The sequence below is a fragment of the Phaenicophaeus curvirostris genome, chromosome 6, assembly GCF_032191515.1.
Source record: "Phaenicophaeus curvirostris isolate KB17595 chromosome 6, BPBGC_Pcur_1.0, whole genome shotgun sequence".
Lineage (NCBI taxonomy): Eukaryota > Metazoa > Chordata > Aves > Cuculiformes > Cuculidae > Phaenicophaeus > Phaenicophaeus curvirostris.
The window spans coordinates 8,696,223-8,709,694 of record NC_091397.1 but is presented as its reverse complement, the minus strand read 5'-3'; the positions used below and the strand labels follow the sequence as shown (position 1 = coordinate 8,709,694).

General features: G+C 37.4%; 1 protein-coding gene across 2 annotated transcripts in view; it reads left to right on the top strand.

Annotated features, from left to right (window-relative positions):
- The window catches only part of PAXIP1 (PAX interacting protein 1), a 35,894-nt gene that overhangs the window by 6,300 nt on the left and 16,122 nt on the right, over nt 1-13,472 (top strand). For both annotated transcript variants that reach the window (XM_069859298.1, XM_069859296.1), the window contains exons 2-6: nt 85-219; nt 1,023-1,066; nt 5,918-5,981; nt 6,971-7,084; nt 10,844-11,488. In XM_069859298.1, coding sequence (XP_069715399.1) covers nt 85-219; nt 1,023-1,066; nt 5,918-5,981; nt 6,971-7,084; nt 10,844-11,488 — 1,002 coding nt within the window. The remainder of the gene's footprint in view (nt 1-84; nt 220-1,022; nt 1,067-5,917; nt 5,982-6,970; nt 7,085-10,843; nt 11,489-13,472) is intronic.

Genomic DNA, 13,472 nt, shown 5'->3' with positions numbered 1-13,472 from the left:
TCTTATGTGTTAGTGTGTTCTGACATTAACTTTTTCTGCAAATAAAAGGTGCTAACGTTGACTTCTGTTCTCTTTTGCGTTTAGGTTATTCAGCTTCTGAAAGCTGGGAAGGCAAAGGAAGTTTCTTATAATGCACTGGCCTCGCATATTATTTCAGAAGATGGAGACAATCCAGAAGTTGGAGAATCTCGTGAAGTTTTTGACCTCCCTGTAGTAAAGGTGAATGACTCATGCATGATGCTGTCACTGTCATGGATACTTCATTATTATAACCAAAGATTTTCTTGTTTGGATGCTGACCAAATGAAATGTATCTTTAAAAATCTTGTAATCTTCTTACACAAACTTTTGTCCTGACTTATGGACCTGAGTTACAATACTGTTCTCTCCTTTCTCTTCTTGCTCTGTATCTATCAGTGGTTTGGGGCTTCTTTTGTTTTCTGTTTTGCTTTTTTTCCTAGATTCTTCCTTCAGTCATCTGTGAGATGGTGTCCTATTAACTGTATTTTAGAAATGTTTTCTGATGGGAAGTGTCTTACAAGCTTCTGGCAATGGAAAACATCAATTTAGAATAATTAGTAGATTGATGAGGGTTTTTTTTAAACACATATAGTTGACAGGGTGCAAAATGATTTTGTTGATGCGCTTATGTGTACTATGTTCATTAAAAGGAATAGGAACTTGCAAAAAATAGGGTTTTCTTTTTCTCTTGATTTTAGTGTTTCAAATATTTCATTTTCTTTATTTTTTTTTCCCTTACTCATACTGGAATTACTGGTATTTTGCTACTGTCTTGCAGTATTCGGTTATTTTTCCAGTGAAAGGTTCTGGGCTTTACGTTCTTAAATATGAAGTTGTCACTCTGCGAGTTGTGAGAGTGATTAGGTGTAAGTACAATGTCTATGAAACACTTAAAGCTGGAAGATGTATATTAAAACTTGCTATAGTATGTGCTTGGAAGGTAATTCGCATTTCACACATGTGGACCAAGGATTTTATATCTTGTGGTTTTTATTTTTCAGCCTTCCTGGGTGACCTTATCTGTCCGCTGTGGAGCTCTTCTGCCGTATCCTTTTACGTTCAAATCTGAATAAATACTGTAGGAAATGTCTTAAAATAGATACCATTGAGGAATTATAAACTGTTTTGAGTATGTACAGATTAAATTTTTAAAATGCTATGGTGCGTTTTGCCTGCCAAGATTGTAGTGTGTGTGGAGCTTCTTTGCCTCACTTCAGTTTTCCTGTGGCTATTTTGGATGTTTAACAAGCACTTGCAAGAAAACTGTCATCAAATGAACTCAAAACATTTTAGCTGGAAGTTGATAATTAAGTGTGACGATCCAGGCAAAATGCTGGAGTGCATTCAGGGGGCAAATGTTGATTCAGAATGGAATTGCCTATTTTGCTTTTTCTAGAAGGAGAGTTAAGTAAGGGATAAATACACAGTAACTTATATCAACACTGTATTATAAATAACAGTTTATTAACAGATAGTGTAAGTATTCCTATTTTTGGGATAGTCTGTGCTTGGTTTTGGTAGAACCTTGTTCACGTTTGGCTAGTTTTATGTTTAACTTGTTTGGAGTGTGTATTCTAGCATGTGCCTGGTATATTCCTTCCTTCTTCTTCTTGTTAGATATTATTGTTTCATCCTCAGTTTTTTCTTTGGATTATAGGAATGGTGACAGTGGTTGGTATTATGAAAAATCAAATGTGCATCTTCTTCTCAGACTGTTCACACTAAAGATGTTGTTTGTGGAGAACCTGTAGCAAAGCAGTAAATTTCAGTACAGATAATGGGTGGATGGTTGCAACAAACAATGTCAGGTCTAGGGAAATGTGCTCTTAGGCATGAGTTCTCATTTTGGAATGAGTTAGGCAGGTGGTCTGTCTATAATGGAAAACAAGAGGCGGTAGATGCAAAAATCCAGATGTTTGCATTAAGAATTAAGGTCTTAATGTTCTTCAGTGATACAGAATTCTTGTTTTATACCTAGTATTTCACAGCATAGGCTTTTGCATCTCGCTGTGTCCTAACTATTTTGGAAATAGCCTGTATACTCTACTTCCCCAAGAGAGTTCAGCTCAGGGAGTGAACTGTATGAAAAGAAAGCGTTTAATTAATCAGATGAAATGATACAGTGAGGTCTTTGCATCTGTTTTGATCATAATCAACCTCCAGATAGGATTTGGCAGTCAGTGTGAAACACTTGCTATAATCATGGATAGTATTCTGACCTAAACAGAAGAAAGTTTTCCATGAGTGACTTGGCTTCCAGATGGAGAAAGTGCACCAAACATTACCTGACAAAACCCAAATTAACAGAACTATCTCCTGTATTTAAAATAATTTGATTATTGTGATGTTATCTAGGTTGGTGATTTTTGTGTTTTGTATCTGGAAATAATAAATGTGTTTATCATCCTTTTATCATCAGAATGGAAGTATACAGTTGCTTATGTCATATGTTTTAAGCCTGTTCCCTGTTCCTGAGAACTGGCTGAAAAAGTTATGAAATAGTTTGGAATTAGCTACATTTTCAGGCTTAAGTAATCTAGTATTGCATTTTTAGTGTTGTTCTTTGTGATGCAGAAGTTGCACTACTAGAAAATTGATCCTCCGTCTGAAACCAGGGGAGTCTAAAACGGTGCTGAAAGAGGTGACGTTATTACGTACTCAGAAGAGAAATCAACAGATAAAGCCACTGAGTGATGCAGTCCATAACTAAATTGTAGCAGTAAGTGTGTGAATGCATTCCTGAATGGCTATTGCTCACAAAGTGTTTATTACGGGTATAGAGGAATGGCCAAATGAAAAGACCAGATCTCAGTAGCAGCATATTCTTGGGCTGCATGGAAGAAGTTTTGTACACCTGACGGCAATAAACGTATCCTTGGACCTTTAACTTTATTCTTTCTAGCACTTCATGTCCTTAGAAGTTAGCAAGTTTAGATTTTATTCTGAGCCTTGTAGTGCTCACTAAAATGGGTTGTTAAGTCTTAACTTTGTTCTGTTTCAGTCACTTTACAACTTCTAGTGCAGTGGCATCTGGCCTTCCATTAGGGTTTTTTGTACTACCGTAATGAAAGAAATGTAGTAGTTAATAGGAGTGGCTTACTTTCTGGTCAGTTTTCTTTGGACCCTGTTTAGGTAGAGGTTTGCAATTCTCCGTTTTTGTCTTTTGTTTATGTTTTAATTTGGAGATGTAATGAAGTGGTTGTTAAATTTCAGAAGAAATAAATAGTAAAAACATCTTTTGTCAGTTAGTTGCATGGATCTAATAAGAGCCTTAAGGGTTTTACATTGGCTGACCAATTCTGGTTCATATTTGATGGATATTTGCCTGTCATTTGTTAAAGGCAAAGTTGAGTAGAGAAAGATTTAATGCAATATAAAAGCATAATAGTTTTGCCTGTTTCTTATAAATAAACTTGGACATTCCCCTGTGAAAATTGTTTTCACCAGGGGGAACTTCAGAGGGCACAGTGTTCTGTTCCCTGCTAACTGATATACACAAAATCTGACTTACTTCCAGCTGAGGGGAAGTAACAGAAAAATGATTCTGGAAGCAGCCTTTGTGAAGAACAAAAGTGTTTAGTGTGTGAAAAGCTCAGTTATAATGCCATAAAGGGGGCTGGTGATTTCTTTCTTAGTTCTCTTGATAGCAGCAAAAGCAAGAATGAGGAAGTTTTGTTTTTCTGTGGTCTTGGACAGATGAAAGGGTCAGAGCACTTTTGAATTTTTGTTGCTGGGAGTTAAAAAGTGAGTTTGGTTGCATTCCCTCCTTTTTGTTTTTCAGACCTACTTGGAACTATTGTTACGCTCCTTGTAACTGTTTTAAGAGGGTCTATTTCACTCCTGTTCTTTAGTGAGTGCAAGCTGCAGTCAAATTGATGGACCTCTTAAAAGTTAAATACTGAGCTGTTGCTGCTTTATTTACTAGGAGCAAATGTTGAGGCAGGGAGTAAAGGACTGTACGTTTTTGAAAGAGCCAGTACCTCTACCTTAGATGACATACTGAGCACCACAGTGAAATTTAGGATATTCGTCAGACTTGAATGTCTTGGAGTATTCTGGATAATGGCAGTAATCTGTTCTTAAGTTTTAAAGTGCTCTGGGCTTTGTTGTCAACTTGCTGTGTGTTGTCTGTTGTGTCTCAGAATTTAAGTAGTATTGGTGCATCTGTCAACAGCACAGGGAAAATAATTTTGTTTAATTTCAAAAATCTCAGCGTTTGCTTGTAACATAATGCACATCTGTTTCTGTAGTCATTTTTTTTCCAACAAGATGTGCAAGATTGTATGTCGAAAAAGGAGAGAACTTACAGAAGTGAGCTGGTCTGTCAGTCCCAAGTCACTTCTGTCAAGCCACTCTCTCTCCTGTTTCACAAGGCTCCTCCCATAATGGAAATTTCATAGTCCCCTCAGCTAACCTACAGTGTCTCACTATTGTGTTGCTAGATTTAACCCCATTACCATGCTGCAGCCTGACCTTATTTTGATTTATCTGAGCCACTCTGAACAGGGAGGACAAATTACTTCTTTTTTTTCATTTGACAGCCTTTAAGGGATTTCATAGAATCATAGAATAACCAGGTTGGAAGAGACCCACCGGATCATCGAGTCATCTTAGCTTCTTAAACACATCAGTTCTGGTCTTTGGGTTTCCGCTTCTAAGTTATATTTACTAGGGTGGTAAAAATCCACACTGCTCTTTTTTGCGTAGTGTTTCATTTATCAGTCTCATTCACACATCTGAACCAAATATGCATTGCTACTAGAGATCCTATTGGATTTTGAAAGCATGATGGAAAACTTCATGTTGGTTTGAGGCTGTGTTTCTGTTTTTACCTCCCACTGTGATATTTTCTCTGTTTGTGTTTTCCAGTAGCTCCTAGATTCCGCCTTCTCTTACACCCCCCAATAACCTCCTCTTATCTGTTGCCTAGCCAACTTGCATTGCGATGTTATAGCTTAGTAGGAAAAAGTCAGCTGCTGAAGATTTGATACTTGCTTATACTGACTTTGCTTACCTCTGTTTGCTTGTAATCTCTCAAATGCTTTGTTTGGTTTGTTGTTTTCTTGTTATCTGAGCTTGTCCCTTGATATGTTTGGTTTTCAGTGCCTTTAGTGGATTTAATAGCTATGCTGTAGGAAACTGTTTCTACTTTTCCAGTCTGTGAAATTGCAAAAGTTAGGTTCCAAAAGATGTCTTCAACCAAAATGTCTACCATTTTGTTACAAAGTTTGACATTTTTGAAACCTCTGGCTTCTGTATTACTTTTAACCCTAACTTTTTTTTTTTTTTTTAAGACTATGCTTTTATTCCTCGCTGGTTTTAAAATAAGTCATCCACCAGATTACCATATTTTTCAATACACATGCAAAAAAGGCACGGTGACTTTCTACACATGTCTGCTATTAGCTTTTAGGTTAGAAAAACACAGTTTTCTTGGTCACAGTTTTATCAAATTTCTAGTGCATTCTATTCCTCCTATATTGTCTGTTGCTGACTGTAGCAAAAATTTCTTCAGATTCTTCTGTATTTTTAAACATGGTAGATAAGCACTTGATAATGGAAGGAAGCTGTTTGTAACAACTTGTTTACTATAAGCTAAACTTCCTGTGTTTAGCATCCTGAGATGGAATGAGGGAGATGTTCTGGGAAGAAGCAAGTTTGTAATGTTACCAAAATCAGTCTTAATATTAGAGGTGTCCTGATTCAGTTTGCACCTCAGATTTTTTCTGACACATACAACTTGAATTGGAAACAGACAGTGTGCTTTTAGAGATAAAGTTTTCGAATGGTGAAATATTTTGTAATATAGAAGTGCTGCGCACACTATTTAATTTCCTTGTAGTGTCCCTCAGGAAACTCATGTAAATTATTCTGCATCCTTGACACCTGTTTTCAGTGTAAGTGGCTTTTCTCCAGAATCTTGTCAGATCTTTTTTGGAGTCACTGCCTGTCTCTCTCAGGTAAGAAGTGAACCCTACTTCAGTCTACTCCAATGTGCAATATATGTGTGATGCTTTGTTTTTTTTGAGGAGAGATACTAGTTTTTCTGTTGTACTATGACTTTTTTTGTGTATATTAGGCAAATTATCACCTAAACCAGTTTTCCACTGAAAATGAGGGCATGAACATTTCAAACTGTGAACATTCAATCAATAATTTATCTTGTATTTAGCCACGTTATCATTCTAAATGCGGAATACACTGTAAAGTCTTTTCTCCTGTTCTTCTTTTTCTGCATTAATACAATATGCTGTCAATATCTTTTACCTGCTTATGCACTGGAGGTTTAATGAGGGTGCCAGTGAGTAAAGCAAGTGGAAGGGTGGTCCTTCAGTGATTAGCGGTCGTAGCCAGCTCTGTAGATCTGTGAGCAGCTTTTTGGTGACCAGTGTGCATATGCAGGGCCCAGGTACTAATGGGATATGTGTGTATGTTTGTGCTGGGCTTTCTAACAAATTATTCCTTTAATACTTTCACCAGTTATGGTAAGGGCTTGAAACGCATGAGGATTTCTTCGTGGAGGGAGGGGGAAATATTGCTGGAACATAAATTGTTGGAAATAAACACTTCATATGCTTACACAGGCTATTAATTTTTAGTTGTTGAAGTCCTGTTTAAACATTTAAATTGGTTGTCTAAGTTAAGTAATTCTTGTTTGCTTGATCACTAACTTTTTTCTCTTGTGGAGGGCGATATATTGGTGTTGTTTTACAGGCGTGAGGAATGTTTTTCTCCGCACTGGCTAAAAATGATTGCTTAATGTCTTTTCTTGTTGTGTCTCTTTGACCCTTTTTTTTCTCTGTAACTTTCATGCTAATTTGGTATTTAGAAGTGATAGGTAAAACATTAACCAGACTTGTAAGTAGTATGTCATGGATTGCACTGAAATTCTTCAAGCAGAAGGCAGCTGGTTGCATCGAACTCAAAGTCTTATTTACCTTCCTTTTAGGTTTCATCTGAAGACCGAAATACGCTGTGGGCTTTGATTACTTTTTATGGAGGGAATTGCCAGCTGAGCCTCAATAATAAGTGTACTCATTTGATTGTGCCTGAGCCAAAGGGGGTAAGAGTTTATTAGATGTACACTTCTTGTTGTAGCTCTCATTTGCTTTTGAATAATCAAAAATTTTCCATCTCCCTGAAGTCAGAATTCTTAAGACTGTTTGTTAGTCTTGAACAGATAAATTCAACGTAATTATGGATTGCAACTATTAAGTTTGTATTTATTTTCTACATTGCTTTAAGCTTGATTTATTCAAAAGATACCCAATGTCATGTTGCTCTTTGTGTTTCTGGTTGAATAAAGCGTTTTATTCTTTGTTATGTTTGATCCTAATTTTGACATATCATAATCATTAGTGATTGTGATTTATGAGTCTGTGGGTACAGAATCAGTGAAGAAAAGTGAAGGACAAAATTGAGAAATTGTGTAAAATGCCCTTTGATGTGATGAGGGAGAAAGGAATAAAGAGAGCAGAAGAAGGAACAGGGTTTTTTTACCTTTTTTGTTGTTGTTTTCCTTAAAGAAAAGAAAACTGAAAATCCCTCAACTCATTTTTTCTTAAAGACTGATCATAGGATAAATGGTACATGGCGTTCCTGTCCACCTCCTGATAAAGTAGTCATATTCCAAATCATTCCTATCATAGCATTGTAGAATGTCTCATGTTGGAAGGGACTTGTGAGTATCATAGAGTCCAACTTCCTGCTCCTTGCAGGACTACCTAAAACTAAATGTTGTGACTAAGAGCATTGTCCAGATGCTCCTTGAACTCTGAAAGGCTTTGTACCATGACTGCTTCCCCGGGGAGCCTTTTCAGTGACTGACCACCCTCTCGGTGAAAAACCTTTTCCAGATGTCCCATCTGAACTTCCCCTGACACAGCCTCATTCTATTCCCACATTTCCTATTGCTGGTTACCAGTGAGGAGTTCAGCAGCTCCTCCTCCCCTGCCCCCCGTGAGGAAGGTGTAGGCTGCGATGTCGTCACCCCTCAGCCTTCTTTTCTCCAAGGTGAACAAACCAAGTGGCCTCAGCCACTCTTTGTAAGTCTTGCTCTTGAGACCTTTCACCATGTTCATCGCCCTCCTCTGGACGTGCTCTAATATTTTGGCGTCTTTCCTGTACTGAGGTGCCCAAAACTGCACACAGCACTCAAAGTGAGGTGGCACCAGAGCCATGCAGAGTGGGACAATCGCCTCCCTCAACCAGCTGGTTATGCTGTGCTTGTTGCACCCCAGGAGAGCGTTGGCCCTTTTGGCTGCCAGTGCACACTGATGACTTAGATTCAACTTGCCATCAACCCAGACCCCCAGATCTCTTTCTGCGCGGCTATTCTCCATTCTCTTTGTTCCCCACTTGGTATATATAACCAGGATCACCCTGTCCCAGGTGCAGAATACAGCACTTGCTCTTGTTAAATTTCATATGGTTGGTGATTGCCCAGCTCCCTACTCTATGCAGGTATCTCTGCAAAGCCTCCCTATCCTGAAGGGGGTCCACAGCTTCTCCTAATTTAGTACCACCATTTGACTTCCTGCTTTCATGTAGGAAGTCAAATGTTGCTGTCTATGCAAACAGAGAAGCTGAATAAGAACAGTCAGGTAGTTGGCTAAGGGCAGCATTGGGCATGTCAGAATAGCCTCCTCTATTACAATGCTTCAGGAATTCCTCTTCCTGAAGAAGAAACACATTTGTAGTTGATTTAGTGTGTTTATTCTGAGACTGAAAATACTTAAAACAAATTAAACTCACTTAAAAATGATTACTTGGATGCTTTTATTTAAGTTTTTTAGGAGTTTTTTTGTATTTTATCTTTTGTCCTTTAGTAAAATGAGCATATTTCTGTCACAATTTTTTTAGATTTCAGATACTTGGGAGGGGGTTAGATAGGTGTAATTTATTTGAATGTGAGCAACTCTTAAGATCAGGTTCTATAGACTACCTTATTATATACAGCTGTAAAATTTTAGGTTTCTGATGTTGTTTTATACAAATAATGTATAGCATTGTCCTACCAATGATCCTTCTCATACTCTGGAGTTAATGTAAACTGTCTTAACACTAAGACAGAGGAAAATATGTGACTAGTACTGTACCCAGCTTTATCTCCATACTTAAGAAAGTGCTTAGGATAAAACATGGACTAGCATTGGGATAAGAGAAAGTGTGAACATTGGAAATTTTTTTTTTCCTGTTTCTTTTAAAACTATATGAATCTTTCTATTTTTTTTTTTTCTGGGGGTGGTGGTATTGGCTTTTTGGTTGGGTTTTTTTTTTTTTCTTTTAAGGATCTGATCTTCTGTGAAAGACTGAGAAGGGTGTACACAATACTACCCTAACTGCCTCCTCCGTCACAGCAAAATGTCATGCACTGACAAAGAACTTTGCCACCTAAATAGTGCTTTTAAGAGCCAGTGATACACATTTAAGAAGTATTGCGTTAAATCATAAGTTTTTTTGGAGAAAAGGATGTTGTCTTGAGCTTGCCAGTCAAAAAACAAATGAAAAAACCCTCACATTAGCATTTAATATCTGTACAATAAAATAAATATTTATGTAAGCATTGAATAGGAACAATTTCATAGGATGATTACTTAAAGTGCTTCTAGTCATGCTGCTCTGACATAGTGCTACAGGGGAATCTGTGGCAGTTTGTAATGAGTACAGTTTTGACACTAGTGAAAACTTAAATGATTGCTTTGACTAGACACAAGATGATAAAACAAGATTCTTAATAATTCTCACCACAAAGAAAGAATAAAAACTCATATCTGCAAACAAACCTGGTTTCATCTCTAATCTCTTTATTGTGTATGAATGACAGTTTCATTGCAGGAAATAACTCTAGAGAATCACTAAATTAAATTAATTTCCTCTGAATGTGCTGGTGGTTAATTTATAGTGTTCGACACGCAGAGAAAATCCCAGTTCAATCACTTTTAAATATTAGATCCTGAAATTGGTTTTAAATCTTCTGAAGAAAGTTTTCTTTTTTTTTCCCAGTGTCTTGATATTTTTGAGGGGTTTTCATCAGAGGATGTTTGAACAAATAGAGCACTGATTCTGTGTCTTTCTATCTCTTAGGAAAGGAAACACTGAACTTTTACTATTTGTATATATTATCGAATGATGAAACCATAAGGAAGGAGGGATGAATAAAGTTTTCTACTTTGTCAAACTTGTAACCTCTCATTGAAATGGATTTTGCTAGTAGTTGGGCACAGTATAATTTGCAAATTGAGGGCAGTGTTATGGTTTGCAGCTTCTGGGAAGGTACATGGAAAATGCCTAACCGGTTTCTCATTGGTATTCCTGCTGAAATGCTTTTTTTTTTTTTTTTAATGTGATCACCTTGTAAATATTTTTTGGTCCCTTTATTTAGTGGAAACAATGTAAGTATAAACAGTGTTTAGACTCACCCTAATGTTGTCTACCTAAAAATCAGCTGCGTCTTAGTATTGACTTTGATGTTCCTAGCTTCTGGATTTCTGAAAGCTATTCAGAAATAAATTTAATGATTTTCAAATCCTTTGGTGACTGTGTTTGAGAAGAATTTGGGTAGTGGTGGGTTTGTACATGAAGACTTAATTTTCTGCAGTTGTGCCTTCCGAGTCCTTTGTATTATAAACATGGAAGCTTTTGTTTAATCTCATGGAACTTGTAGTTATACACAGTGGTGTAGTTTGTCCTATGGGTTCTGGGAGAGATCGTTTTCTGTTATTGGACTTCCTCCTGTGATCTGCCTCTCCATCCTTTAGCCCTCCTCCTGAAGTTATTTGGGATTTTTTGTCTTTAAATAAAATCTTCTTTTTTTCCCCAGGAAAAATATGAATGTGCTTGTAAACGGAGCAGCATTAAAATTGTGACACCAGACTGGGTTGTTGATTGTGTAGCCGATAAGACTAAGAAAGAAGAGATTCCTTATCATCCTCGTTTAATTATATACGAGGAGGAAGAAGAGGAGGAGGAGGAAGAGGAGGAGGAAGCAGAAAATGAAGAACAAGATTCTCAAAATGAAGCTAGTACTGATGAAAAATTATCAAGCCCAGCATCTTCTCGAGAAGGATCACCTTTGGGTGATCAAGCGTTTTCCCCAAAATCTACTAATGCTGATAAGGCAAAAGGGGAACTGATGTTTGATGATTCCTCAGATTCGTCTCCAGAAAAGCAAGAAAGGAATTTGAACTGGACACCAGCTGAAGTCCCACAGGCATCTGCAGCAAAGCGTAGGTTGCCTCAAGGGAAGGACTCTGGGTTAATTAATTTATGTGCCAATGTCCCACCGGTGCCAGGTAATATTTTGCCTCCAGATATGAGAGGCAATCTAATGGCTTCAGTGCAAGGTGCTCAAAGTTCTGATCGACAGGAAATGATGGCTACGTGGAGTCCAGCAGTGCGGACGTTAAGGAATATTACCAATAGTGCTGATATTCAGCAGATTAATAGACCATCAAATGCAGCACATGTAAGTGTTGGATTTTTAATTTATAAGATATTGGACTTTTTCTTAGGACCTGTCATATTCAAGAACTTCTGTTTCTTTTTATTGTGATCTAAATGTACAAAGGATTAAGAGTTCCCTGTGTTAGAAGGTGTGGACAAATCAGTAACCTCCCTGTCAGAAGTAACTTCATTCCTAGGAGGCTCACAGATGTAAAAATGCTTTTGGAAAAAATGTTTGGAAGAGTAAAGTTGCGTTGAACCATAGCTTGGTTTAGTTTCATAGTATTTCAGTATTGATCTCTTGGTAAGAGCAAAAGGAATACTCATGAATTTAAAATTATTTGGCTAGTTCAGGAAATCTGATTTCATACCCTTCAAAATTTTATTCAGTGCAAGAAATTATTTGTGCTATAAACGCATAAAACTGTGGAATTGATTCTTCTCACAGTGGATTCGGTTCTATACTGTGTTTTCTGCTGGGCATCATTAAGTTGTTTCAGAGTAGTCAGGATTATAATGCATAAGTCCTAAATTACAAGTTCTTTTGCCACTCATACAGTTGAAATAAGTGCAGCTTTTGTGTTGAATTGACTTTTAAAAGAAAATAAAAAGTAATTGAGCATGCACTGAAATAATTTGCAGCATTGAAATTCTGAGATGTTCATGGGAAGGGAATGTGAGAAAAGTAGGTGTTGGTAAATGTTAGACATATCTTTTACTTAAATAATTGTACTGGTGTATTTGGATGTTCATCTGAAGGTAAAACTTTCAAAGGTGCCCAAAGAATACAGAAGCTTACAGCTAGTACTTAAACACAAAATGTTGAGTTACTCAGAAATGTCAATTCTTTGTTGTCTATGTGATATCAGGCTTCCTTTTAAAACTGAGTCTTAGATTCTGCTTCTCAGTGCCTTGAATTGTTTAAGGACTGAGACTTCTGGGTAAGGGCTGGGCAGAACCACCAAAGACCTGGTTGGTTGGCCAGTGCTGGTAAGTTTGCTGATGCTTTCATGGCTGACCACCACACCTACAACCCAGTCATTGCACTCTCAAATACTCCTTAGTGCTGCCGCTGTGGAAGCATTTTTCTTTAAGAAATGTTCGTAGAGCTAGAAGGCAGTTTATGGGATCATGGTTTGGGTAGACTTTGTTTTTCGAAGGTCTGTTAGACTAAGGACTCGACTATGGTGTGCAAGGTCTGTTCCCAAGTACTGTATTGGGCTGTTGTGTGGGTTGCCCTGCTAGCTCCAGCACGTGGAGAAGAGCTTTACATCTTGCTAATGTGAATTTGCTTTCAAGAGGGAGGAATACCAATTCTACCTTTTTCCTTTTAACTTCTTTCTGGCTAGGTTAAATTGTTCTTTGTAATCTGCTTGGGTACCAGTCTTGGGTGGGTTCCATGTCTTGGTGCAAAATCATGAAAAGTTAATGTTTAAATTGAACCTCAGATTTCTGGCAAATGGCAATAGCTGTAGTAATAAGGCATTTTGCAGCTACAAAGTTACTTTCTGACTATAGACCTTTTGAAAGTTTTATCCCTTTATTTTGAAATATGTGCCCTGAAGCTTCTGTAATGACTTTTGGGACTTCTTGTGGACAGCAGCCTGAAGCTATCTCTTCATACTGAGCCACGGGAACATACTTTTTGTGTATGTTATTTTTAGTTATTGAATGTTTATACTGTGGTGCTGTCTAGAGGTTAGTAATGGGTGATGCATTGATAATCATGACTGTAAATGTGTGCTATACCAACAACATCAATATTACACTTGAAATCAGAGATGTTTTGACATGTGTTGTAAAAAACACTTAAGCCACCTCTGATGCAGAGGGTGCAGTTAATTGGCTTTGCTTGTAGTGGTGTGCTTTGATTCCTCTCTCGTGCACACATATAGCTGAAAATTACACTTTATGTGATGAAATACTGTGGGTAAAAGAAAAAAGCTTTGCAGGGTTCACCAGAGCAGATTCCAGATTTAAAAGACTTTATGAATGCAAGTCTATAA